Below are 27,403 nucleotides of genomic sequence, written 5' to 3' on the forward strand. Positions count from 1 at the left end.
GTAGAATTCCTTCACTTCTCTCGTCTGGAATGCAGCTTTTCCAAATCCCATGGCACTGCGGCTCCAAAACTACTGTGAACTCTGCAGAAAAATAAACTAGAGGCAAGAGAAATCTGAGATGTGGGCTACATGGAAAATGGGAGCATGCGTTTGATTTAAACGACTAACATGAAGCAGTTTTGGGCTAACAGTAAAACGGAGCCTCAGGCGAGCAAAATGTCACCTTGGTTCAGGCTACATCACGTACTGGACTAATAAATTCAACCCCTTTAGGAATGACAGGACACAAATATCCAGGGGTGGAAGTATTCAGGTCCCTCAGCAAAATGTACACAAAGTATCAAAGCTACACTGATATAGAGTATATTATATTATTGATGCCAAAGGATTGTAGGGGAGTTAAAAGTGGCCCACAATGGTTTTCTCTGAAATGTAGTGAAGTGAAAGTATAAAGTGGAATTACATTCTTAGTAGTTATATATCGCTGTGAAAGAAGTTGCGCATTGAAAAAAGTAAAAGACTATTAGCAGCAAAATGCACAAAGTATCACAAGTAAAAGTACTGCAAAATAGTAAACGTATAGTAGTTGGAGCTAATTTGTAACAACTTTATATACTGTTTGGGTATTTTAAACTGTAATGCATCGCAGTTTAACAGCTGAGAGTGTGTTTTCCATGTAAATTCGGGATCTGACCAGAGCTGTGAAATACATGCGGTAGAGTAGAAAGTACAGTATTTCCCCCTGGATGCAGTGGTGTAGAAGTATAATATGGCATAATTCTTCAGTACAGTAGTTGAGTAAATGCACTTAGTTAATTCTACCACTGTAGCCATCACAATTCAACCATTTTAGGAATGATAGGAATGTGAGAGCGGCGCTCTGAACAAACTGATCACAATAATCTGGGGAGAGACACTTCTTCCCTCTTCCTGTGACTGTTTTTGGTCATAATAACCCAGTTTTTATAAAAAAAAAAGCACCCTGGCGTGGACACCCACGGGTTTTTTTTTCTCCTGCATGTTGAGACTTTTTAACTTTCTCCCTGATTTAGTGTCCTCATTAGTATGGATGAGCAGCTCTCACTTTTCCCATGAGCTTCCTTTCAGAGGTCACGACTCTGTGTATGTGTGTGTGTGTGTGTGTTTGTGTTGTATATGTGCGATTGTGAGAGTGTGTATGCAAGGTGGGGGTGTAAACTATAGAGTGAATAAAGCTCATTGAGGTTGTCTGTTGTTGGTGACCTCGCTGACTGCTATAAATAACCCCCCACACACCCACCTCCTATACTTAGTCACACACACACACACATACAATGTGCAGTTATGACCCTGTTTAGTAGAGGTATAAACACTTTCTTCTTCTCAGAGGTCAAACTGAGTTTAAACTTCTCTTCTGGAGCACCAACTGGCAAAAATCAACCGGACAGAAAGCAGTAAAAGTCAGTTTGAGCTGGCGAAGTTATCCCTGAATCAATTTGTACATTAGCTGTTAACAGAAAATCAATTGTCAAATGACTTCATCTAAATATTTTATGGTTCAAGCTTATTAAATGTGGGGATTTGCTTGTTTTATCTGTTTGATGTGATTGTAAATTGGATGCTTTTTGGGTTTTGGACCGTTTGGTCAGACAAAACAAGCTGTTTAAAGACATCAAGCTGGGCGTTCTTCTGTATTTTATGACATTTTGCAGACTAAACCATTAAAAAGTTGATTGAAAGAGAGATCAATACTAATAATAGCCCTAGTAAGAACGACTTCACAGAGCTGTTTTCATCCATCTTTCTATCTCTAGACGTTGGTGAACATTTCTACATGTTTTACACTGAATCCACACTTCAGTATGAAACATACCACTCATGCATTCTCTCATAGTGTTGTGAATAGTGTTATGTTTCAAATTACTCTTTAAGATTTCAGTCTGCCTGATCGGCTCGCACTACACTTACTGCTTCTCCTGTCTTTCCTAGAATACAGAGTACGCGGCAGTTAGAGAGCAGGTTTCAACTTGTTGCAGCAGGCTTCAACTTCACCTGCTGAGGAACCCGGAGGAGAAAAGAACCAAAATCAGAAGAAACAAACCTGCCAGACAAGAAAACGGGTCAGTGTGTTGCATTCACTTGTAGGTTGTAGGTGGAGACAGGTAACCAAGAGAAAACATAACAAAATAAAATCACCTTTGTGTGTCAACAGTAGCTGTTTGTAAAACTGTCTCTAACCCAAGAAAACTACATTTTACATAGTGGTTCCCAACCTGGGGATAAGGACCCCCCTCAAGACAAGACAATTCTGAGATGATTAAAAAGATAGGAAATAAGGGGGGAAAGTGTATTTTGTACACATATTATGTTACTTGTTTTTCCGATTTTTCTGAAATCATAGCTTTCTGTGTTGAAAAAACAATAAAAATCTAAGGAGGGAACATCAGTCTGCTTGCAAATTGGTTAGACATTGGTTCGATTTAAGATGTGACGTGCCAAACAAAACGTTGGGAACTGGTGCCCGAAGGCAATAATCGCCAAAGAGCGATTGAAGTTTGGTTCTTCTCCTACAGTAACTGAAGTATTACTGATGCTAAAGTGGACGGACAGTGTTTAAGTAGTGTTTGGCATTAAATCTTAAGCCTAGACTTGACCCTGACCTGTAAGACAAAAGCAGACAGATATGACAGTTTGCCTTCAGGCTGCAACACGCTGACATCAAACGCTTGTGCTACCCTTTCCAATGATTATGATCATGGCCGGACATTAACCTGAGTCAGAAATGAGCAGCTGGGTCCCTACAAAGCCCCTGTTCCTCCCCCTCTGTCTGCATTGTGTCCCCTTTATCAACCACAACCACAATCTTTTGGCATTGAACATATTTGGAGGTTTTGCAGAATCGTTCCAGTGTCGACGTTTTTGTCCGGTGATAGGCTCGGGTATTTTGATTAAACACAAAATAATGTCTCTTGTAACAGTAAACTACTTAACAATACCTTTCTGTTAGCAACAAAAAACAAACAAAAACAACTTGAACGTGTTGTGGTAAATTGTTTAAACACAAAAAGATTTTGAAATATATGCCATCTAAGCACAATATCGACATTAATATCAGCTTTAAAACTAGATTCTAATCCGGGTCCTTATGCTGGGTGTCACTTCAGTATATTTGACAGTTGTAACTAATTAATTTGGAATTTGTCCAATTATGACAAACACCACACAGTGAACCTGGAGCCTTCAGGCCCCCCTGGGGGTCTGATTTAAATTTGATTAGGGATGTTGATGGACACAATCTACCCGAATATTAGTAAAAACATGAAATACTTCTATTAAAGCATTCAAATACACATTCTCCTGTCAGGCTCTTGGAAGCCTGTCGAAAGGATTTTTCAGACTTTCGGCCTCTTTGAGCTCCTCGTCATCTGTGACACCAGCAGTTTATTAACTGCTTGACAGACGATTCAGGCTCAGCTTGGTTCCTGCAGTGAATACGTCGGGAGGAATTCATTTCCTTCTGTGGCGGTAAAACACGTCACACGAGCCCCTCAGAAACTCCCGCAAGTAAGATTCCTAGACACTTTCAGGTCTAAAAGACACACTTGAAGGAACTTGCTGGCTTAGAAACAATGAGGCTACAAACAACCCATAATGTAACACTGTAGATTTAAAAAGAATATCTGATGTTGTGAATATTTACGTTAATTGCTCTTGAATATTATTCAACCCAAACACTTGACTTGTATATAGACCTTTTATGTTGTTGGTCATTGTTGCTTGTTTATTTTTACATGTCTTTGTTCAGCTTTGCTGTCTATTTCTATCTTCCTGTAAATTGTTCTTGGAAGTGTGTGTAAGCAACTTAAAACTTAAATCAGTCTAAGAGGGTTATTCTAGATGGGGGGGTGATTTATAAGCTATTTATATTCAACAAGGGTTCTGCTCATGTGTCACATTTCATGGTGCAGACTCAACAGCATGTACATTAATATAAAATGGAATTTACTGACTCAGCAGCTTCTCATGATGACGTCACTAAACCTGCTCTGAAATATGTCCGCTGTCCCTGAGCTCTGTCTAAAGTGACATTTCACTGGTGTTTGTTTCAGGGGAATGTTGCTGTTAGTTTGTTCAGTCTGTTCTACACCTGTCTCCACGGGCTTCACTGTGTGTGCGCGCGCGCGTATGTGAGCGCGTGCGCGCGCCGAGTCTGTAGACTTTAGGACCTCGCGGAAGCTTTCTCTCCGGTGCGGCAGCCTCTGCGGCTCGCGAGAGAGCGAGCAGGCCGGTTGGTGAGAGAGAAAGAGAGAGAGGGGGTGAGAGAGAAGCAGGCGGGGGAGCGCGAGCCAGCAGCGGAGAGAGAAGACCCGGTAGAGCGCGAGGAGGGGGAGAGAGGGAGAGAGAGATAGAGAGAGAGAGAGAGAGAGAGGGAGAGAGAGATCGAGAGTGAAGGAGAGAGAGAGCGACGACCATCAGGGTCCGTGTGCCTGAGGGACGGACGACACGGTAAATATAAACATTACATTTTGGCTCGTGAACGCACACCGGCACCCGTTACAGCCGTTAAGTTAGCTACAGTCATCTCCTAAAGTCATCGCTCGCGCGCTCCGCAGCCAAACCGTTGGTTCCGTTTTAGCAGATGATGTGCGCGTGAAGACGGAGCGGTTCGTACACGGGGCGAGTGAACTTGGTGAGTTCTTTTCTACGGTTGGAGGAAAATCACGGTAACCGGACAAACGCTTAATAACGTGTGTGTGTTAAACGTTGTGCAGCGTAACCCCCAACTCCCAGCGTCCCCCGACACCAGCAGGTAACGTTAAACCGGAGCGCACCGTCCTCTTCACCCACCAGATGCAGACAGACACATCAGCGCGCGGAACCGTCGCCTCCGCGGAGAGCGAGCGGGCGGGCGCGCGCCTGCCGAGGTTACTGAGTGCATTCGGTCTAAAACGCACCCCCCCTGTGTGTTTTTTACCTGACCCAGTAAAGCTTATCGTCGCTACACACTCAGACACGTGTCTCTCACCGGCTGCCCGCCCCGCGCACACCCCCGCCGGGATTATACGCCGTTTATGAGAGGCCGTCCGGTAAAGGCCGCGTGAGGTCGCTCCCAATATTAATTGTCATAAAGCTGGGCTCCGTCAAGCTAGCAGGAACAACGACGACACTTCCGGCGCAGACTTTAAAAGTAAAAGTCTCATTGACGAACGTTGTACACTGAGGTAAACAGATTTGTTTGCCGATACTGTTAAGATTTTAAGCAGTTTGATCTCATAGATATTGTAGAAGTGTTCAATAAATATTTCACAGATTGAAAGCCCCTAACTTAAATTCTATTCTATTACTGAAAGATTTAAATTGTATTTTCAGTTGAATATGTTGTAAGGTTGCCACTAATATATAGATTAATATCTTGAGTAATCAAATAATATTTTGGTCTATAAAATGTCAGAAAATAGTGAAAAGTAGATGTTACCCAGAGTCCAAGATGACATGTTCAAGTGTCTTGTTTTATCTGACCACAAATCCTGAACTCCAAGAGGTTCAACTTACTGTCACAGAAGACTAAAAATCAACAGAAAATATTCAGACTTGAAAAGCTGAAACCATTGAATTTGTATTTCTTAAAAAATGGCTTAAACAATTAATCGATTAGCAAATAGAAAAAAACTATCAGCTGTGCTGTGACCACTAGTTGTTGAGTTAATTTAATCTGGGGGTTATCAGTATTTGGACAGCTAACATTTAGGACACAGTGGTCTTGCTTTTTCTGGGAATCCTGGAGTTTTAGCAACCCAGGTGGAGTTTACATTATACAATCAACAAAGCTTAACACATGGTGGGTATTTTTTGCTGATCCCAGAATTTCACTACTTTCAGGCCAACAATAAACAAATAAATGAATAAAGGATTTGCACTTCCCCATGAGAATTGTATTCCAGGCATTGTGGAGAAAGCTTTCAAACAGGCTTGGAGACAAAAATCTTTCAGAAAATATGGCTGAATAGATAAATCATGACAAATCTGTATAATAAAAATGTATTAGAGACTTAATTGTTGGTGTTTTAGTCAAAAGCTTCTGAGGGTTAGGGCACGGTGTGTTGGGGGAATTGGACTCATGACTTCAGATGACCTTATTAAAATCTAAAATCTTGGCTACGGCCCACTTTGATTTCTATGAAAATGGACTGCAAGTGTTAAAAAAAAAAAGACAGAGTAAGAGGACAGGAAACAGACAAGTGAAGAGCTATTTAAACTGAATAAACACAATAAAGAACATTAGCTATGTTATGCTTTTATTGTGAAGATAAATCGCCTACTTCCCTGTTTTATCACTGCCTAACTCTAACTACCTTGACATACCTCTGAAGCTTTTTTTCTGCGCAACCATTTCTCCTCCCTCCAGTACAGGCTTCTGCTTGGGCCTTTGGCTATGGTCTAATTTAAACCACTGCTGCATCAAGACTGAAACAATTTAAATCAATGTACAGAGACCTGCTATAGGAGTATGAGGTGTGTGGGTGACCTAAATAAGCATAACTTCGAGGAGTTGGTTGGCCTGGAGCCTGGAACTCGTGCAGGGAGCCCCCGGGGGTGTGGGGTGGATACTGTACACCCATTTCTGCAAAGTTTCCACCCCTGTCTTTCCGCTGGTAACCCTGGCCTGCTGCCTGTTGTCTTCACAGTAGGTGATGTAAGGCCACGGCGTGAGGAGTGACATACTGTACAATACATCTTGAGGAAAGCCAGACATATTGGCTGCACTCACACTGTGCTCAAATCCAAATCAATGCCGAGGTCCAATTTTCTTTTAGGCACATGCAAACATTGTATTTTAAGCTCCTTTTGTGTTCAGATTGTGATCAGTATCTGACACCAGTCCGAACAAATCGCACACCTGAAGTGACTCGCAAAGATACAGTCGACATGCAGAAGTGAAATGGAGGCCGCTTTGGCTAATGCCATCACGTGTGGTGTAATTTTTATGCTAATGTGCAGCTGAGTTATGACCACGTAAAATAAGTTCAGTCAATTTTATTTACAGTGTATAGCCCAGAGAGACAAGTCTAAAAAAGGCTGGGTGGCAGGTGTACATTAAAATCTTAAAGCTGGACACACAGTCTGGTCAACAGTCTAACCAGTGATCCAAATCAGTGCTTGAGGTGTATTAAACTAAGAATCGCTGTGTAGAAATGAGTCTGTTTTATTAGTTTCAAATTTGATTGGGAGTATGCACCACTAAAGGACAAACTGAAATCATAAGGACCTTAAAGCAAGTTAACCCTGTGTCCAAATCAACTTTTTATACTTTTATTGTTTCAGCTCCTATTATGCTTACATGGTGCATGTTCCTAAATTGAATTTAATGTGAAACACTAACTGACACACAGCAAACCTGTGGCAGGACAGTATTTCCCAATAGGGGTACTAGGTTTCTTGGTCTGTGGGTAAAATGTAATGAAGCTGTCATGTGTAGTCTGCAGTTAGTTCTGTACCTAATGGATACTTAGAGGTAACAAGATACTCAATAGAGGTCAATAGAGCCCCACAGCTAGGTGTTGCCCCAGGCACCCCAAGGGGCTTAATCCGGCCCTGCATAGCTATGGTACTTCTGCTTGATGCTTCATCCAGCAGATAGTCACACTCACTAAATAGACTCCATTCAAACTTTCACGTTTTAACACAGATGACCTTGTTTGCGTTTATGGTCTCAGGTGCGATAATACACTTGATATTTCCTGAGATAGAAAAGCAAACTGTATTGAATTTGACAAAGACGTGAAGCATCGTCTTGTTAGACTCCACGTTCTAAGTAACGCGAGGCCTCCCTGTGTGTTCCACAGCGTCATCATTTGTCTGAAAGCCTTAAAACTGTGAACAGATATGAGCCTCACAGCCAGATATGGGCACATTTTGTTGAAGTCATTCTTTAACAGTCTCAAGAGATTACAATCTGCCAAAACAGCTGGGAAAAAAACTGAGAAAGCAATTATCTAACTTAATGTTCAAATCTATGTTATACACTCAAAACTTGTTCTGCTCTTACGGCTCTCTGTCCCCTCCCTGATTGATTACAGCTTGGATTTCTTTTGTGCTCGCTCAATAGTTTTGTCACTTACTAACTTCCATACAACAAATAAATGGTAATGAGGGTGATGAGACAAAGGAGAGCCAAGATGAATCCAAGTACTTACAAGGTCACACACGGCTGACTCTCCCATTGAACACCTCCTTCGCAGCTGCCCTCCATTTTCCCGTACTGGCTCTACCCATTACATGTGTGCTCGGTTGCCAGGAATCATGGCGAACGTCAAATTAGAGTGGCGCAATATCTATCGCATAAGAAAGACAAAATCATTCACTTGTTATGATTTCTCAAATTTGAAGATTTGCTGTTTTCCTTTGTTTTATATCGTCGTATATTTAATCTTAGTGGGTAAGTCAAACAACCAAAAAAAATAAATTTAGAGATGTCACCCTAGATTCTGGGAACTTGTGGTGTAGATTATTTTGATTTTTTTTTTAATTAAAAGCTTTATAAATAAAAAAAACAGTAGCCTTAAAACACATCTAGGGAACTTTATTGCTTGTCATCCCTCTCTCTTTTCCTATGTCCCCTGCTTGTATCTACCATCTGCTGTCAAAATCAACCAAAACAACAACAAACAAACAGAACAAGAAAAGAAAAAAAAGATAATAATCAGTAATGCAAATAAGTATTAGTTGCAGCCCTAAGTATGAGGTAACAGATTTAGGACCACAAATGAAAGTGGCCCAAATCAAGATGAAAGATCTCAGCTTAAATGCAATTTTTCCTGATCGTGTGGGAAACATTTTGACCTTGGCCACGTTTACCTGCAGTTTGACGGCAGACATTTTGTCTAATGAAATGAGACCGTTTTATCCGGGCCACATCAGTCACACTGTGACAGCCATGTTGAAAGCTACCCTGATTCCAGCAGATCCCTTTGAAGACACCTGTGTGTGTGTGTGTGTGTATACATACATATGTTTCTGGCTACTTTCGGGGACACATTTCAGACTAAACACCAGTTAACTGGGGACGGCTTGTCCAATTGGGGACAAAAGCCATGTTCCCAATTGAGAAAAATCTGATTTTTGGGTCAGTGGTTATGGTTAGGTTTTGGGTAAGTCTCCAGGAAATGAATGTAAGTCTATGTAATGTCTCCAAAAGTGACCTAAGTAAGTGTGTGTGTGTGTGTGTGTGTGTGTTTTAACTGTTACTCCTCTGAAATTGAGTATTTTCTGCTGTCCCATCCATCAAGTACAGTTCATAGAGACACACACACCTGTTGAACAGCCTGACCTAGGGGCATGTGTGTGAAAGGGTGAGCAAGAGGTGGCCAGACTGAGGTAGAGAGAAAAAAAAAGGGATAGCAAGATGTCGGCCACATACTGAGAATGATTTCTTACTCAAACGTGACAAATTTCCTCTTACTGTAAATCCACTCATGTCGTGCTGTGTGTGTTTTCTCTTTCTCCTCCCAGGAGAGGGGGGAGGACTGAGTGAGTGAGTGATCGTCCGACAGCCCGACCGACAGACAGACAGATTGAATGAAGCTGCACCTGGTGCTTCTGAGGGCCTTTCCCATGTTTTGATTTGCTCCATTTTTTTTTACTTTCAAAACTTGGTTTCACCGAGCCGCTCCCTGCCATGCCGTCCAACAGTCCTGCTGCCGCCGAACCGCCCCAGACACCAGAGAAAGAAACGGCCAAAGATGTGGTGAGAGAGATACATTATCACCTCAGTGAAAAAATCTAAAGTCTTAAGAAGTAAAGAAGTATTAAAATGCAATGCATGGAGGCAGAAGTGTGCCAAAACAATGCTGTTTCTTTACAATAAAGCGTTCACAAAATGGAAACAGTAAATGTTACAGCTGGAAACAAGGGACACATGAATATATATCAACTGTATTGCGTGTATCTGCTATATGTATTTAGTATATCTGTACATTTCTATACATTAAAAATGGGCAGATAGAGAATCTAAAACAAAATTAAATTTAAATGACTCCATTTTGAAATTCAATAATTAATCCTTTGAATAATTAAACATATGGAAATAGAATTATTAATTGGCAAATCTAATCATCTTTTTCAATATATTATTTTAGTATTCAAATGCAAATTAAATGAAATTAAATTAATGAATTACTTTCCTTTTTTAAATATGTCGGTTCATTAACCGATTATCAATTTATTATAATTAAAAAAACTTTTAGAATTATTCCAGTGGCACTTTTCAAACCTTATAAAAATGTATCAAGTGTTGCATGCAGTAACTACAGCCATCAGATACATGTTCTCACATAAAACATACAATATTTCCCTCTGTAAAGAGTGCTGTACATGGAAATGGAAATACCAATACTTCAGTAAAGTAATAGTACCGAAAATGTGTATTTAAGTCAACCACTTAAATAAATACACCTATAACTTTTACCACCACTTTTACTACTACTATCCCAGCTACTTCTACTGTCACTATTGCTACTGTTACTGTTATTATTGCTGCTTCTATTATTATAAATATTAAATTACTACTACAGTTATTTTTGCAGCAACAGATATTATTACAGCCACTACCACTTTTACTACAGCTATCATTACCACCACTACTTTGGCTTCTAAGCTTGCAGTTGAGAGCTTTTTTTAGCCAACACACACAAAAAATCTGGCGGGTGAGACTGTGTGTGTGTGTGTGTGTCTGTGATAATTAAACTTACAGTTATTTATTTACATTCACTTCAGGCCTTTCTGCATTCCACACACTCACCCGACCACATGCAGGTGAGCACAGGGTTTCCAGGCTCAAACAGTCTTGAGCACGCACACACACAAACACACACATTAACACACAGGCAGACATACACAAGGTGAAAAATGGCTCCTTTCATTTGCGCCCCTAGAGCCCAGGGCAGCCCTCGTAAATCTGCGAGAAGTTTGAAGTTCATTCTATAGTGCCGCTATATAAAGAGCCGTCTTACTCGCTTACTTCCACATTCACACACGGGCAAAGAGCCAACAAGTACAAAGTTTCCCTTATAGAGCTTTTTTACTGTTGAGTTTGTTGAGCTTTTTAACTTCCAGAGATTGAACTCTCTCTCAAAGAGTCAAAAAAGCCTGGAGAGACATCCGAGTGAGTCACAGAGTTTGAGGACAGAGAGGAAGACATGGCAAGTCACTGCAAGGAGATAGAAAGAGAGTAGAGGTGTGTGAGGTTTGACTGATCCCAGTTCTAATCCATCGCACACAACAGAAGCTACTGTTCAAATGCTAAAGAGGGAAAGACATTTATGTTGTGACACATTTATTATGTGTCCGTAAATAAGGGTAAATAAGTGTTTGAGCTTGTGAAATGATGTACAGAAATCATGTCGGAGCATGTAGTTGTACATCAGCCTGTGTAAACCTGTGGGAAAACTCACATTTAAGCTTGTGAATGTGTATTTACAGATTTTTTCAAACTTAGGGCTGTGAAATCAGGTCCAAAATTCTTACTTGTCATGCAAAACGTTTTGCTTTTCTGACAATACAATCACAGGCGTCGAAATTATTTTCCCTTAATGCACCAATCACAGCTAAACAGCTTTGAGCTTTGACAGCTTAGGTCATCTATCCTCTCTAATGCTTTGGCTGTCAAGTGCCCACATTTACGCTGTGTATATGTTACAAAGACCGTTTGAAGACCGTCAAAAGACCATGAGGACAATGTTTAATCCCATCTCAAAAGCCTTAAGGCTGCAGTATGCTTGAAACCAACCTGCTCTTATGACTTTTCTGACCAAGTATGAAGGCAAAAGTGTTAATACCCTTGGCAACACTTAAAGGCGAGCTGCTTCGAGATAAAGTACTCTTAAGTTTTAGACTGTCTCTCTATATTTTTTCAGTAAATTGTATGCTCAAAATATATTCCGTTGTGTGAAGACTGGAAAAAGAGCCAATCACTGCCTCAAAATGGGCATGATTGTTTCTTTACAAAAATAGACGCAGCCCCCCGATTCTGACATCGGAAAGGGGGTTTCAGACGGCGTGAGACCATATGACAAGAAATGTGTTTTAAGCATATGTGGCTTTAATGCCTTGGCTACCACCTTGAAGATGGTAAAAAGATGTGCTCTTATCTGTAAAAGCAACACTTGGTCGCCATATTGTTGACTAAAGGTGGACCGACATAGCTACCAACAGTAAAATAACAGTAACTAGGGGAGAACGGTGTTTAGGATTGGTCAATTATTGTGTCATTTGTAAATGTCAGTGTGTAAATGTGTCAATTTTGATTATTTTAACGATAGGATCGCGTAAAAGTGACATTTTCTGTGCTACTGATGTGCTTAATGTTGTAAGTCTATATGGAGGTCAAACCCAGATAAATTAAAGTCTAGTATTTGTCCTGTTGACAGCTCTTTCAACTTGTGATTAGATGAGTCGTAGATTCAAAGTGAAATACAGGAAACAAGCCTGATAAAGAAAACGGGAGAGAGACAGGGGAGGACGTGGGGATGGGGTAGAAAGAAAGAGGACAAGCTGTCTGCTGCTGATGGGATCCTCTTCTGCCCGCCTGGTTTGCAGTCTGGTTGCTTAGCAACTGCAGTGGCCTAAAATAACCTGCCGGGAGACAGAAATAGACCAAAGATATATGGACAGAATGGCTAGTGTGTGTGTTTGTGTGTGTTGACACATACTTGAAGGGATTTGGTTGAGTAGTTTCCTTGCTCTGCCAGTTTATATTTGTCTTAGTTGTACTGTTTTTGTTTTTTTTTACTTGTCGCACTTTCAGTATATGACTGAGTACGCCTGTATTGCTAAAATGCGTGTGTGTGTGTCGTGACACAGGCATATGGACAGAACACCAGGCTGACAGGCGCAGGGCCTTTTACCCGTTCTAGCTGGTTGCTATGCTGATCGTCAGGGAAGTGACATCAGAATGTTTAGTCAGCACGGCAGCCCCATCGGAGACAGTTGCTAAGCAGTTTCTGCACCTTAGCAACCGCTCCACTGTCACCGCAACAGAGGGTCCAGCGGAGGAGAGAGAGAAAGGGAGGAAGACATTAGTGGAAACACAAGCCTGACAGCAGGCAGCATACAGGAGTCAGGTCGCACTGATGATGGCAGAGAAGAGAGTCGAGAAAGAGAACGGATGTGATGATTAAATTAACTCACAGAGAGCAGGAGAGTAGGCTGCACAACAATGTGTCTTACAAACACAATGTGACACATGTATTGAGACAGGAAAGTTGTAGTTGATGTAGAACAAGTGCAAGTTTTAATGCTGACAGTCTGAAGAAAGATTGGACAACAGATTCACGGTGAGAGAATATAAATACAGGCAATCGTTTACACTCTTTAATCTCTCAAATGTCTCTGAAGGAATTGGACCACTACGGACAGCGGAAATCAAAGAGCAATATTGCAATATGGCAATATTGGAATTTTACATTTGTTTTACACGCACATGAGTTTGATCTCATGTAAAAAAGTTCATTGCTTTTACACAAGTTTGATTATTTTAAATTTGCATGCATTATCCATATTGTCATGATGTTAGATCAATATTGTAAAATATCTTTAATTATATTGTGATAATGTTTTCAACCATATCGCCCTGCCCTGACCTGAGGTGTGGTCAGTCTCCAGTGTAGGTAAGAGGTCCTCATGGGTCAGTATATACATAAATACTGAACCCAACAGCAAGTCTTGAATCGATCCCAACAGACCTAGAAAGTAGTTGACACTCACAGTTTTCTGACGCGCTGCCTCCCATTTGTTTTAGTCCTGCATAGATTGTTATCTTAACCAAGCTTTGGACAAACCTCTGATTAAAAACAATATTCCTCCTAACTGATACATTTAGAGCTGCCTCTCGTTCTCTTCAGCACTGCAAGAGTCTAATAGTCCTCTCTTGTAACAGTGACATTTATTTAATTTCAACCTGAGGCAACGATGCACATAGAGAGTGCTCAAATATGAATTGAAAGGCCTATAATGAAAATCACTGTGGCTGGTAAACTCCTGCCTTCTGGCTACTTGTGATACTTAAACTACTTTAATACTCTTAAAGTAGCAGGCGTCTCACATGATTAAAGTTTTGACTGCTTAACTAAAGATGCAGCAGGTGTTGCTTATTTTTTTTGGCACTTACACGTGTCCACTTGGGTTTTATAAAAATTTTGCTCAGACCTGAGACTCTCAGCAGCTCAAAACTTGCCCAGAGCCGATGTAAAAATAGAAACTGAGGACCTGACTCGGGTTTGGTTGGACCCTCAAATTATTGGGGATGCGTTTTGCATCTATACAGATTACTACTGTGTGGAAGAGAGCAGTTTCGGGGGGGGGGGGGGACTGCCTTATCTGGTTGTGAATGAGTGGATATTTTGGTACCTTGTAACTGATAGTGTAGGAGACAAACAGTGAGTGGTGTATGTGGGGGTCTCTACTCGGAAATCGCCTCCTCTCAAGACACTATCTCTATATTAACGCTCCTTTTGCGTTTATTATTTCAGTAAAACAAGAAAACACCAATCAACATCAGGCAAAAAGGCAGAGGTGGGACAAAGTCATTGTTTCGCAAGTCTCAAGTCAAAAACAAGTCCTAAACCTTGTGTTGGTTGTAATGCCATGCTATGATAGAATAGCGATACTTTACTTATTGAGTGGATCAGGTATCGGCCAGATGTGGCTGTTCCACATTAAACACAGTGTCTTCATCCGTGTCATTTTAAAATTCAGTCTTGCTGCTGTCAGTTACATTCATTCAGTCAGAGTAGACGGCCAAATTAAGTTTTGGTGCCGCAGCAGTCCCTCACGTTGCCTTATTCATCACTATATGCCGGCGCGAAACTTTCCCTTCAGCACACCTCTTATTTGATTTTGTCGAGTCGAGTCATTAAATTCATGACTCAGAGTCAGGCTCCTGCCCAAGTCACGTCTGCAAAAAGGCCTGTAAACCTGTGAGCTGCCAACAACACTTTCACATGTTAAGGTAAAAAAAAAAAGTACTTTGACATGATATAACAAATTAAAAGTGAAGACAAAGAGATCTCACCAGGCAATCCTTCTGGTTAGAAGCCTTTCAAAGATGGTTTTTAGTCGACACACAGGTGCAACATGCTATTTGTATTTTATATATCACTGCAAAATTACGCCACTGCTATACTACAACTCTGCCGTACATTACCACCGCTGTGAGCTGAGCAGGGGGACAAACTGCCGAGAGGAGGTCCTTTCAGATTCAAAGCTTCTCTTAAGGCAGGCATCAATATGAAGCAGTTCAAAAAGGTATTATGTTATCAAGGTTTCCACAGAAGACCTCAAATAATAATCAATTGAAGGTCACTTTTCTTATTCTAAAAGTTTTTATACTGTGGATCAATCCGGAGCAGGTCTAGAAGTAGCACGACATGCGTCATCTTCGCTTTACTAAACACAGCTGGATTTCATGTCTGCAAACATATAATTTACTGGTTTTGTTTCATATTTCGCCCATTTATAGTTTGAGAACTGCTTTGTTCAGTCACAACTTGGCTGGGTTTTGAGATCTTTGTTTTGAAAGTAGTTTGTTTTTAAATGAGTCTTCAATTTAGCTTCTTCTGTGAAAAGCTCAGAAAAAGTGTGAAATGTCTTTCTTTCTAAAAACTAGAATGTGCTACCCTTTTTTCGTGTTATCCTGTTTTCCAATCTCTCCCCCAGAATGTGTTTCTTAACCGCATCTCCTTGAGTCATTGTCACTTTCCTGCGGCCTCACTGCTGACATCAATTATAACTCCATGCAGTCATTTGATTGGCTCAGTGTTTGATGTAGCCTCTCTATAATTGGCCAGGGTGAAGATGGAGCAGACCAGGACAGTCCAGAGGAGGGGACACCAGCGAGCCCCCGCAACAAGCGCAGAGTGGGTCGTCCCGGCAGGAAACGCAAACAGCTGCTTCCTGTGAGTACTGTAATTATAGGCTGTCGTCGGCCTTTTATACTCTGCGGCAGAGGGATTGATTATCTTTTCACCTACACGAAAATTCCCTCTCTACGCTGAAAAGATATGTTAAACATGCATGCACTGTCTCCAGGAACACTTTGCCTCGCATTCATGCATTCACACCTGCTAGCTGCTGAGCAGGCAAACACGGTTAGCTCAGCTGTTTCTAATGACACAGAAATCTGAGGACACACTTACTGCTTTAATGAAGTGTCACATTTGAGTGTGTTTGAGGGATGAAGTGACTCGCCTCCTCACAGCAGCTTCCATTGGTTGCTTTTCCTCTGCTTTTTACGTGTTACACTGAGACAGGGATTCCCCTACACATTGACTGGCTGCAGGGCTTTAACAGTCAGTATTCTCCCTCAACATGTTAATGCCAGCTTCTTTTCCTCATGATTTTCAACTTTGTCCTCATTCTCACATGTCAGTCTGGCTCCACCCCCCCCCCCCCCCCACCACCACCCACCCACCCCACATTTTCCACCTACTTATGAGACATTGTACTCCCCAAAGGCGTTTCTCAAAAATAAGTCAGACAAGTCTGTAAGATAGAAATGATTTGCGAGAGAAAACTAATGTAGGCGACCAAGATGGCAGAGTGAACGATAACGTTATTACCCAAACTACCACACTTGCTGTGTATTCTCCTAACGTGGTAGCTAATATGGCAAAACTATTGGCTTGCCGTCAACCTCTATGATTGTCCTATCTGCCATGTTTGCTGTTGATGCTGCCGCGCTCTCAGATCTCTACAATTACTCTTGCGAGTACAAAGTTATCATAACTGGTGATATGAAATGATGGCCAGAGCTATGGAAGAAAAGCCCAAGTTGTAATAACTGTTGTGACAAATCCTGTTTGATTGATTTTAAAATTGTTTGCTGTCAAGCTGTTAGTTAGTCACGACAGGCACAAGGTAATCAGTTCTGTTTTTATACATCATAAGCAAGTGGTGGAGACCTTTGCATTGACAGAAAAAGAATGAAACAAACCCAATGAGATTTAACTTCACATTCATTCAAAGAACAAAATAAAATAGCATGTTGGAAAGAAAGATAGCTTATGTAGCTTAAGTGGTTCAATGCCTCTGTAATGAGATCTTTGATTTATCACTACTCTTTCTAAACAATAACCAGCACTGATCACAGGACAGAGTATAAACACTACTGTAATGGGCAGAAGGTGAAGAATTCATACCTGCCTGTTTATGAGCAAATGTTAGTAAAGTTTGCACATTTTTTCCACTTAAGCTGTGTGTTTTTTTAACATTTCAGTCACCACTTCTACCGAGAAAATTGGGAACTGAGTACTTTTACTTGTATACAAGGTGAAAGTGTTACTTACTCGCTCTGTGTGAGCTTGACTGGGGGTTTGAACTGGCAACCTTCCAGTCACCTTGAGGCCAGCAGGAATAAGCTGTGAGCTACAGAGCTGCATTATTACTGTAATGACACCATACTGTATATTTCTTCACTCTCACTGACTTTAGGGCAGCTCCTCTCCTCCATGTTTCTCTCTCCATTCACCCTCTTATCGCTCACCTTGTGCGTGTGTGTCTTTGAGCTGACTGAACTGTGGTCAAATCAGCAAGTCAATATAGCTGATCAAACAACCCCAGACAGAAAGGAATACCGAACTACTGTGAGAGTGTGTGTGTGTGTGTGTGTGTGTTATCTGTGTGTGTGCATTCATGTGTGCAGGAGAGCAGGTCTGATCATGCTTTGATGTCTGAGCTCTGACAAGGTAGGCAGGATTAATGTGGGTCCTGTCACACACACACACACACACACACACACAAACGTGCACATATAACACACACACACACGGCTACAGACAAAACATACGTGTTACACGTGACTAAAGGTCTGCATGTTAGTAAAATGGTATTTGTTCTGCACTACTAGTAGTAGCTGTAACAAAGCACCATCAATCATAGTAGTACAGTAGTAGTAGTACTTGTAGCACTAGTAAAAATAGTAGTATTAGTAGAATTATTGAAGTTATTTGATAATGGTAGGAGTAGGAATAGTATTACAAGCAGTAGTAGTAATATTGATAATGGTGGTAGCAGTAAAAGTAGTAATATTGTAGTTGTTGTAGTAGCAGTAAAATTTGTTCTTGTGTAATTGCAGTAGTAATATTTGGAGTTGTGTTACCTGTAGCTGTAGTTGTACAATAGTAGTAGTCATGGTAGTAGCATAAGTAGCACTAATAAAAGTAGCAAAGTAGTAGTAATAGTAGTGCTGAAAGTTAGGAATATGTATAGTAGTAGAGTATAATAGTAGTTGGTGTAGTAGTGGTAGTGGTAATATAATGATAGAAGAAGTAGTAGCAGTAGTTGTATAATAGTAGCAGTAGTACAAGTGGTAAAGTCGTGGTGATGCTAGTAGCAGTTGTAGTAATATAGAAGTAGCAGTAGCAGTCTTAATATTAGCAGTAGTGATAGTAGCGCAACAGTACTATTAGAAGTAGTAGTAGAATTGGTAGTGGTAGAATAGTAGTTGTAGTTATAGTCGTAGTGGTAATAGTGGTAGCATTGACATTTACAGTATTACAGTATAATCACATGTAGTAGTCGTGGAACATACTTATAACAGAAGCCTCTTGCCTAGCGAACAGTGTGTTACCCATTAACTCCCTCTCTCGCTCTCTCACACACACACACACACAGTCAGAAACACACGCACACACACACACACACACACACACACACACACACACACACAGTGGAGTGTATCCAGGAATAGAGCCATTGTGTGGAGCTCAGGGTGGAGCTGTCAGTGACACTAACTATAGAGAGCAGAGAGGGAGGGAGCCTCTCTTTCTCTCCTTCATTCACTCGTTCACCTCACACACACACACACACACACACACACACACATTTACACAGCTATTCTTGCCTGTACACACATATTATTACAGTAATGATGATAGTTTCATGGATAAGTGGATTAGCTTCATGGTCCTTAACTATTTAAAGCCTCCATCTTTTTTCTTTTTCCTTTCACACTCATTGCTTTTTATTTCTTCTGGCTTCTGTTTTTTTTTTTTTTGCTCACTCACAAGGCTATAAGTTAGGAAAGGTGTCGGTCTCTTCCTCTTTCTTATTTCCGTTCTCCCTCGTTTCTCTCTCTCTCTCTTTTTTTGGCCACTGGAGCCATGTGCGGAGCAGCTGGTGGGGTTTTATGCGTGTTTGTGTGTGTGTGTGTGTGTGTGTGTGTGTGTGTGTGTTGCGCTTGTGGCTTTTGCTTAAACATTTCGGAGAAGGACTAAAGAGATATATTGGCACCCATCCCAACATTTATGTAATGCCTTTACATGAAAATCCCCTCACAGCCACAATCAGATGTGATGTCAACTGATATAAATAATGAAACCTTTCGTGCACACTAATAACTAGATTTTATCCAGAGCAAGTCTAACGTACAATTACTGGAACTGTCATGTAAAAAAGGTCTTAACTTGGACGAAGCACGACTTCATAACTGAACCTTTCGATTTGATCTTAGCATGTATGCAGCTCAGTCTGGTTCCTTTTGGTGTTTGCGTCCAAACCACAAAGGTCACGGAGACATTGTGGAAAAATTGTGGTTGTGTTTGCAGCGTTTCACTAAAAGTGTCATGACTTGCGGCTGGTGGATTAAAAAACGACTTTCTTGGGCCAAAAGTGAAACAACTTTTATGTTACAACTAACGCAGCAGGTAACAGAGCTTGTGTGGTTTTAACTTAAATATCTTGTATTTAAATGTTACAAACCACGCAGATTAAACTCACTTTCTAACAATTCAAATAAACCCAGGTTGTTGAGGAAGTCGGATTACTGCAAACAATGTAAACACTTTAATGAAATCATTACCTTAATCTGTGTATTCACAGTCATTAAACAGTCGTTAAATAAGGTTTGATCTTATGGGTTTTTAAGATTAAGAATATCTGCTATTTTGGTTTCCAGCCTTTTCTCTGTTGTAGGCTGTTTGTTCTAAGTGCATTAGCAGAGATTAAGATCTTTGCATGTAAAAACCCCAGATGTAGTTTAGTGTTGTTGGATCATATTGCATTATACAAAGAGGTGTTTCTGTTATTTAGCCTGCCCTCACTAATATATGTCATTTTCGGGGCCAAAAATGCCAAACATCTGATGGTTCCAGCTTCTTAAATGTGAGAATTTGATGCTTTTCTTTGTCATACATGATAGTAAACTGAATATCTTCACGTTTCGGACTGTTGGTCAGACAAAACATGACGTTTGAAGACACTACCTTGGGCAGTGGGAAATCATTTTCATTTTCTAATATTTTATAGACAAAACGATGAATTGAAAATACTCTGCAGATTCATCTATAATGAAAATAATAGTATAACAATATACAATTCAACAGCACCACAAACTGCAGCCTCTAAAATGACCATGCAGTTGAATCAACACCTCTCCAAAACAGTTTCAACAAAAACTGAACATTATAACCTTCATGGAGGAATAATTTATTGCAGGACTGTTGCATGAGACTGCATTAGTTTTAGCTCGGTGGACCTAATAAACTGGCCAATGAGTGTGGTTGAGTTGAGATGGGTTGAGTGCATAAATTTGCTACATCTGTCCCACTTCCCTATTTTGCTCTTTGAAGATAATCACACCTCTTTAAGCTACACAAGAGAAAAAAAGATAGACGTTGTTTGGTAAATGCTTAAGGAATGAGCTTGTTTGTGATTTTTCACCACAGTTAGGTAAGGTTGCCGTCTTTATTTGCTTTTGAGAAATAACGTCATCAGATAGTTTAAAAACTCAGTTCATATTACAACTAGGGATAGCTACTTTGGATAACATGGCCAGAGTAGCTATCTCTAGTAAAAACACACGTTAGCTAGCAAAACCGAAGCAAACAAAGGAAATATTATGAAAACAGATCAGAAATCTTGAGCTTTAAGACGGAGAGCCCCAATGGAAAATGTTGCCGTAGTTAACACTGCTATTCCTCTAGAGGCTGTTATGTTTATTTTCTGACTGACATTGATGTAAAGCAGGGCACGGCTAGAGCTGAGACATGTTCCAATTTGGACAGTTCTCCAAATCACGTCGCGTCCAAAACATATTCTGGACGGGATTCACGGCTACTGTGATGTGAGTTACTAATAATAACTGCAATAAAAAAAGTGCCTGCTGTGCACATACCTCCATCTGTCACACTCATATTGGACAGTTACAATACATTTTGGCCTATCATGCATTTATTTGCTATATTAGGTTGGTGTGACTGCTTATTTTATTATTTTTGGTGCACTATTGTTTTATTGTTTGCTACATCCTGTTCTCTCTTCAGCCTCCCCTTGGGTATCATCAAAGTTTCATCCAACCTAAAAACTGCCCTTGGTTGGATTGCTATACTGTGCACACAGCTTAGCGTAGAGTCAGTAAAGTCAGGTACTTTCCACGCCGTCTGTCAGTCAAGATCAAGGTTAGATGCTGAGAAAAGAGGAAGTGCAGGTCGGCGAGAAGTTGTTTTAAAAGGTGAAAGACAACCTAAACCACCAGTGTACATGCAGGAAATACTGTCTTTGTTTGTGTGTGAGTTTAACCCGAATTATGAGTACAAACGTGTCTTACGGTTTGATGCAAAGTGGGCTTGTTTGTGGCGAGTTTTGTCGTTCATTTCCTCGATAGAACTTTAAAGCTGCATTAAGCCATATCTGTGACAGTCACAATGAATCAAGTGACTCTCTGTAATGTGAATCAACACACTGTAGTCTGCAGCCTGCAGCCGCATTGAGGTCATAGTTTTGGTTCACCGGCCTAAATGAAACCCAACAAATGCACCTGCTCTCGCAAAAGGAATTGTACAACCAGCTCACACAAGCCGATTGTACACTTCCTGTTTAGCGCAAAATGGCGGAGAGGCGAAGTGGCTGAAGAACGTCGAACATATAGCAATCCAAAGACATCCAGATATTTTTCTCAGGAGTTGGTGGACCAAACCAGGGCTGAATTGGATTTACATTCGACATGTGGCCAAAAAGATGACTGCAAGTCCAGATTCCTCTGTTTCTGCTGAATGTGTAAGTAGTCAGTTGTTTGCTTAAAAGTTAGCTGTAGGAGCTGAGATAGTATCAGATCAGTTTTGCCTCCTAATGTTAAACATTGCTTAATGCAGCTTTAATTTCATTTTGGGGTTAAAACAATAAATGCTAAGGCCATGTGTTCACATCGAGGGCACGTGACGGTATTGCATGTGCACAAGATAGACTCTGGTGCACTCATTTTAATTTAATTCTAAAGAAACATATTACTTTCATCTTGCTTAATTCATACCATTATTTTGATTGTTTTGTGTGTGCAGTTTTAATATTCACATGAGCTAATGTATTGCAGTCATTAGGTGTCCACAATTTGTATTTTTCAAAGCACCTGGTTGATTTTTATGTAGCAAGTTTTACACTGATTTCAACCACTTGATTTAAGTGGTTGGATTTAGTTGACTGCTTTGATTTACTTAGTCTGAAAGTGTTATTTCTGTTACGTTTCCCTGCAATTTATGGAGATTTATGGATGAAATGCTATAAACAGGAAATACATGTATCTGATATATTTTTCCAGTCAAGTCACTTCACTTTCAGCAGTTCATCTCCAAATGTTTTGTCCAAACTTCAAGTGAACATGTTACTTGTCACATATGCAGCTTTAACATTTCTTCATTTTTACACACCCAAAACACACTGAGAGCTGATAGAGACGTATTAGTATTCATCTTCTTTATAGGTAAACCTAAACATTTTTAGACTATCAAAGCATTATCTGCTGCCAACTTTGTAATATTGTGCAGTTTTGTCAGTAAGAAGCACAAAAATGAAATGTGGAGCTGAAGGTCTGTACTGTCATCTACATGCCTGCTGCCTTCTAGAGCTGGATCCTGATCTGGGTTGATGCAATGGCTAACAAATGGCATTATACATGCACATACTGTAGCCATGAAGCCACCAAAAATCCATCTATGTATCAAAACCATGCTCCTGTTTAAGTTCCCAGTGTTAAAAGTGTGTGCTGGTGTAATTAAGTTTGTCCCGAGGCCCTTTTAGTCACCTTTTGTGTTCTCTGCCTTTTACAGGCCTTCTCACCTGCTCATTACAGCCTTTGTGGGCTTGTTAGCGCTAGCTAGCCTTAGCGTAGCCTTTGAGCTTGACATTCACCCCTGCTCTCCACTTTCAAACAACCAATCTATAAAATGTGTTCGCCTGTTAGCGACACACACACAGACACACACACACACACACACACACACACATAAAAATCCTGCTGGCCTTTCAGAGCGGACACATGATCAGAGTTTAGCATCATTAATGCTGGTGAGCTAATGGATTAGGCATTGAGTTAGAGACAGGATTATACAGGAAATTGCTTGAGTGCATAATTAAACAAACCGCATACTGTCATGTCAATATTTTGCAATGTAATTAGAAAGCTTCTGTTTGAAAAGTATGAAATTTCAAAACCATACAAGAATTTTTGTAATTTCTCTCACATAGTTCCTCCCACATGTGCCCATTAATCATTAACACTGCTAACGACATCAATAGTACTCCCCTTCTCATCTCTTGAGTGTGTGTGTGTGTGTGTGTGTGTGTGTGTGTGTGTGTGTGTGTGTGTTAATGTGAGCTGGGGGTGTTCATTATACTGATCCTATGCAGACACACTCTGCTGGACATACCTGCTCTGCATTGTACTAACAAGGGCAGACTAATAGGTGTGTGCATGTATTGCAGTAGCTCTTTGATTGTGTGTGTATGCATGAGTTTTATATATGTGTGTGTGTGTGTGTGTGAGTGTGTGTGTGTGTGTGTATAAGGCCTGTATGTGTGTTATGTCTGTGGAGTCCTTTGATGAGTCTAGACAAGGGCCAGCAGCAGTTTTCTCAGACCTAGACTGTGCTCCGTCTGTTTCCCAGGAGATGGCGACCTCTGACCCCTGTGCAAACGCCCCGCCAACCCCGCCTGAGGAGCCGGAGCCCTCCCCCTCCCCTCGCAAGAGGCGCGGGCGTCGGAAACTAGAGCAAACCGAGAAGAATAAGGGTATAGATTTAATACAAGTCATATCATTTTTATAATATGACTTTGCCTATACGTACAGTAATTAAAGTGTATCTGCAGAAGCCTTTGATTTAAGAACACTAACCAACAGCTAACTTAATGGCATTTTAGATCTTTTAAGGATGTGTCTTAATTTATAAACTATTTACCCACAAGTCTTCAAGAGCACTTGTCAGTTTACCTGAAATTGTAATAGTCAAATAACTTCCAGATTGCAGTGTTTGAGGGCATTTCAACTTCAAATATGGATGCCGGGGCAAAGTGATGAAAACCATGACTTTACCTCCTCATTAAAGCTCTTGTTAAATCTGTACAAATGGGCCATTTCCTGTAACTTTTCTTCTCCTGCAGACGAGCCAGACGACAGAAACTGCGACTCCCCCAGAGAGGTGAGAAAAGCAAAACTGCTTCTGATGGTTTTTTTACATGCAAAAATGAAGAAAAGCCACTCTCATAGTACAAGCAATATTTAAGAGGAAGTATATAACGTGCTTTTTGTGTGTGTAGAAAGAGACTGGGAGGCTGCGGAGGAGGCCAGTCCCCAGAGTGACTTTCCAGGCTGGAGATCCGTACTACATTAGCAGGAGACAGAGAGAAGAATGGCTCAACCGCTGGAAGATGGAGGTGGGAGAGAAACAGGTCTCTGTCTGTGTGAATTTATAGCTACAGAAACATGGAGGCTTTTAGTTTCTTTAATTTGCCCAATCAGAGTAAAACGCCTCAAGTTAACACCTCAATCAGAATAATCTGGTCCAGTTTGAAAGGGGTGAAACGTTTTATTTAATGCTTTTAAAAGATCATAATTTTACACGTAAACACTTTGTCCTACAGTGTATACTGTAAAAGTTTCATCGGCTGCCTGCACAGAGGATCTGTAAGCTTTTGAATTGGATCTGTAGATGGATGCTTTGTATTGTAAAGCAGCCTAAATACAGTAGAAGTCTGCTGTGGTTTGCTCTGTGTAGTTCTGAGGTGTCAAGTAAAGAAGAAATCCTCTTGAGAAATGAACTCAACCATCACAACGGAAGTGCACTTTGCCTAGTTGATACTTGTTGGCGATACCACTTAAAATGTTAACATGATTAGCAGTTACATTTCCTGTGTTGGAGTATCAACTCCATATATGCTGTTTTTTTTGTTAAATGTTCATTTTACTCAAATAAAATGAAAGCAGGTCATAAAAATTAACTATTGGAGATTATTTGTGCTATTTAAAAATGAGCTAGTTCACAACATACTCCTCTCACGGCAACATATATCCAATGCACCCATTAAGCACACATGTACTTATGTTCACTCTTTTGCTGCATGCCGGCTGCCACACTGCTCACCTTAAAGCTATGCTGTCATTTGCTGCTACTGCCTGCTGTTCATATGGCATTTCAAAAGCCCCGCCTCCACCCCCAGCATCCACCTGTAGGCTCTGAGTCCAGCTTCCCCTAAGGAACTTTACAGTCAGAACCATCAACCCTGAAGGGAACACTGTCACTGCTGTTAGCTACAGTAGCTAGAAAGCTCATCAACTCATAATTAGCCAAGTGTCCATTTTAGCAAAAGCTTAAATTAACTTAAATTAATCAGTTTTAATTGTTTAATCCATCCATCAGTTTTATGCCTCTTATCTGGGTCCAGGTCGCGTTAATTGCATTAATTATATCATTAGGAATTATTGTTATCTACTGCTGGGAAGTACTGACAAAATGTGATGTAATAATAAATGATTTGAGGCCATATTGTTCCTACTGGTTTTCCATCATACTTTGGCCGGTATGATTGTGAAGCAGGTATTAAATTGCATTCTATGTGGTATTTAAAAAAAACACACAGTGAAATAATATGTTTCATTATCAAACAGTAACTAGGTCATTACATCTAACTGAACAACATGACTGAGCTTCGTTTCTGAGCACTTTATCGTCCTTAAAAGAATTTAAGACTAATTAGAAGTTTCTTCTGGCTCTGGTCTGTTTAGCCCATTGCCTGCATTTGTTGGAACACATCTTCAGCAAATATAACAAAGGACATTTGTCTGTTTTGAGTCAAACTTTAAATAAAAAACAAACCGCTGACATCCAAATATATTTTTCAGCCTTCATACATACACACTTTTGTTTTGCAGTCTTCCTGCCCTTCACTCTGTAGACTTTATTTGTTTACACTGCAAGGGAGTGGACTTCCCTTCCGCACAGACACACAGTTGGCTGGTGAAAGAAGAACTGTGGTCTTTAAATTTCAACACTCTCAACACAGTGAAGTGACATTGAAAGTGAAAATGGTGCTTTGCCTTTCAGTGGCTGCAAATCCCTGTCACGTACCGTTTGCCTTCTTGGAAGAATTCAACTTCGGTTGATTTTGACATGCATTGCTCTGAAGAGCACCAGTGTTACATTTTAGCACATTAACTTATCTATAAAAGAGTGGTTCCCAACCTTTTTTGCCACCTACAGTTCCGTCAGATGTGTTCAAGTGTACCCTCAGTATACGCCTTCGATTGGCTTTCAAAAAAGGGTTTGATGTGAAATGATCTTTTTTAAATACTCAGATAATTATGCAGAGTTTGGTTGGTGGCTAGTCAAAAATGTCTTAATTGGGTGTTGCTCTGAGAATTTGGACTCATGACTTCAGTATTTCTAAAATCCTGGCTACAGCCCTGTTGCTAACTCATTTTTATACCCTCTCAATTGTAACATCTTTAGGTGTTACAGCTGACTCAGGTCTGTAGGAAAATGAGGTGTGATGTGCAGCCTGCCTGTGGTGGCTTAAAGGTTTCTGGTTAATTTGACAATGAATATAGTAGAGATCAGCATCACACCAATTCAATTCCAATTGGTAGTTCTATTTGGCTCTTTATTTTCCTACTAAACACACATTTGTGGATAAAGATAACTGCAGAAGAATCGCTGGTTAATCACTGCTCTAAAACGTACCACTGTGACAGCTGGTGCAAACTCAACTAGTTTCTCTCCATATTAGGGAGACAAAACTAAATTTGCCCATAACTTAACTTTTTTTGTTCACTCTCACTTTCTCAGGAGTTGGTGGAGACCAAAAACAGAGCTAAAAAAGAGAGAATATTGGACTTAATTCACCAGGTGGCCAGAAATACTCAGACTCCAAATAAATGCTAATGTTGCTTTGTATCAACTATTTACTAACGAGTTCGCCATTACAACATAAAAAGTGTTAGTGTGTCAATGTTGTGTTCACAGCTTGTTCTGCTGCTTCCCAAGTGTCCATAATTATCAGTTATTAATATCTGTGTTATTCTATGATCATAAGAAAATTTGATCACACGCATGCACATATAAAACATTGATATGTAGCACCAGCGTGCAGATAATATACTACACAA

General features: G+C 40.4%; 1 protein-coding gene across 8 annotated transcripts in view; it reads left to right on the forward strand.

The window, feature by feature from the left end:
- Positions 1-4,345: 4,345 nt before the first annotated feature.
- LOC139302254 (DNA (cytosine-5)-methyltransferase 3A-like) overlaps positions 4,346-27,403 on the forward strand; it is a 51,514-nt gene continuing 28,456 nt past the window's right edge. For 4 of the 8 annotated variants that reach the window (XM_070925896.1, XM_070925894.1, XM_070925897.1 and 1 more), the window contains exons 1-6: positions 4,346-4,485; positions 9,490-9,724; positions 15,822-15,929; positions 23,910-24,033; positions 24,403-24,440; positions 24,559-24,675. In XM_070925896.1, coding sequence (XP_070781997.1) covers positions 9,656-9,724; positions 15,822-15,929; positions 23,910-24,033; positions 24,403-24,440; positions 24,559-24,675 — 456 coding nt within the window. In that variant the 5' untranslated portion in view covers positions 4,346-4,485; positions 9,490-9,655. Of the gene's footprint in view, positions 4,486-9,489; positions 9,725-15,821; positions 15,930-21,872; positions 22,027-23,909; positions 24,034-24,402; positions 24,441-24,558; positions 24,676-27,403 lie in introns of those variants that run through there. The other 4 variants (XM_070925901.1, XM_070925902.1, XM_070925898.1 and 1 more) reach the window with 3 other exon arrangements.

Source organism: Enoplosus armatus, chromosome 19 (genome assembly GCF_043641665.1).
Source record: "Enoplosus armatus isolate fEnoArm2 chromosome 19, fEnoArm2.hap1, whole genome shotgun sequence".
Taxonomy (NCBI): domain Eukaryota; kingdom Metazoa; phylum Chordata; class Actinopteri; order Centrarchiformes; family Enoplosidae; genus Enoplosus; species Enoplosus armatus.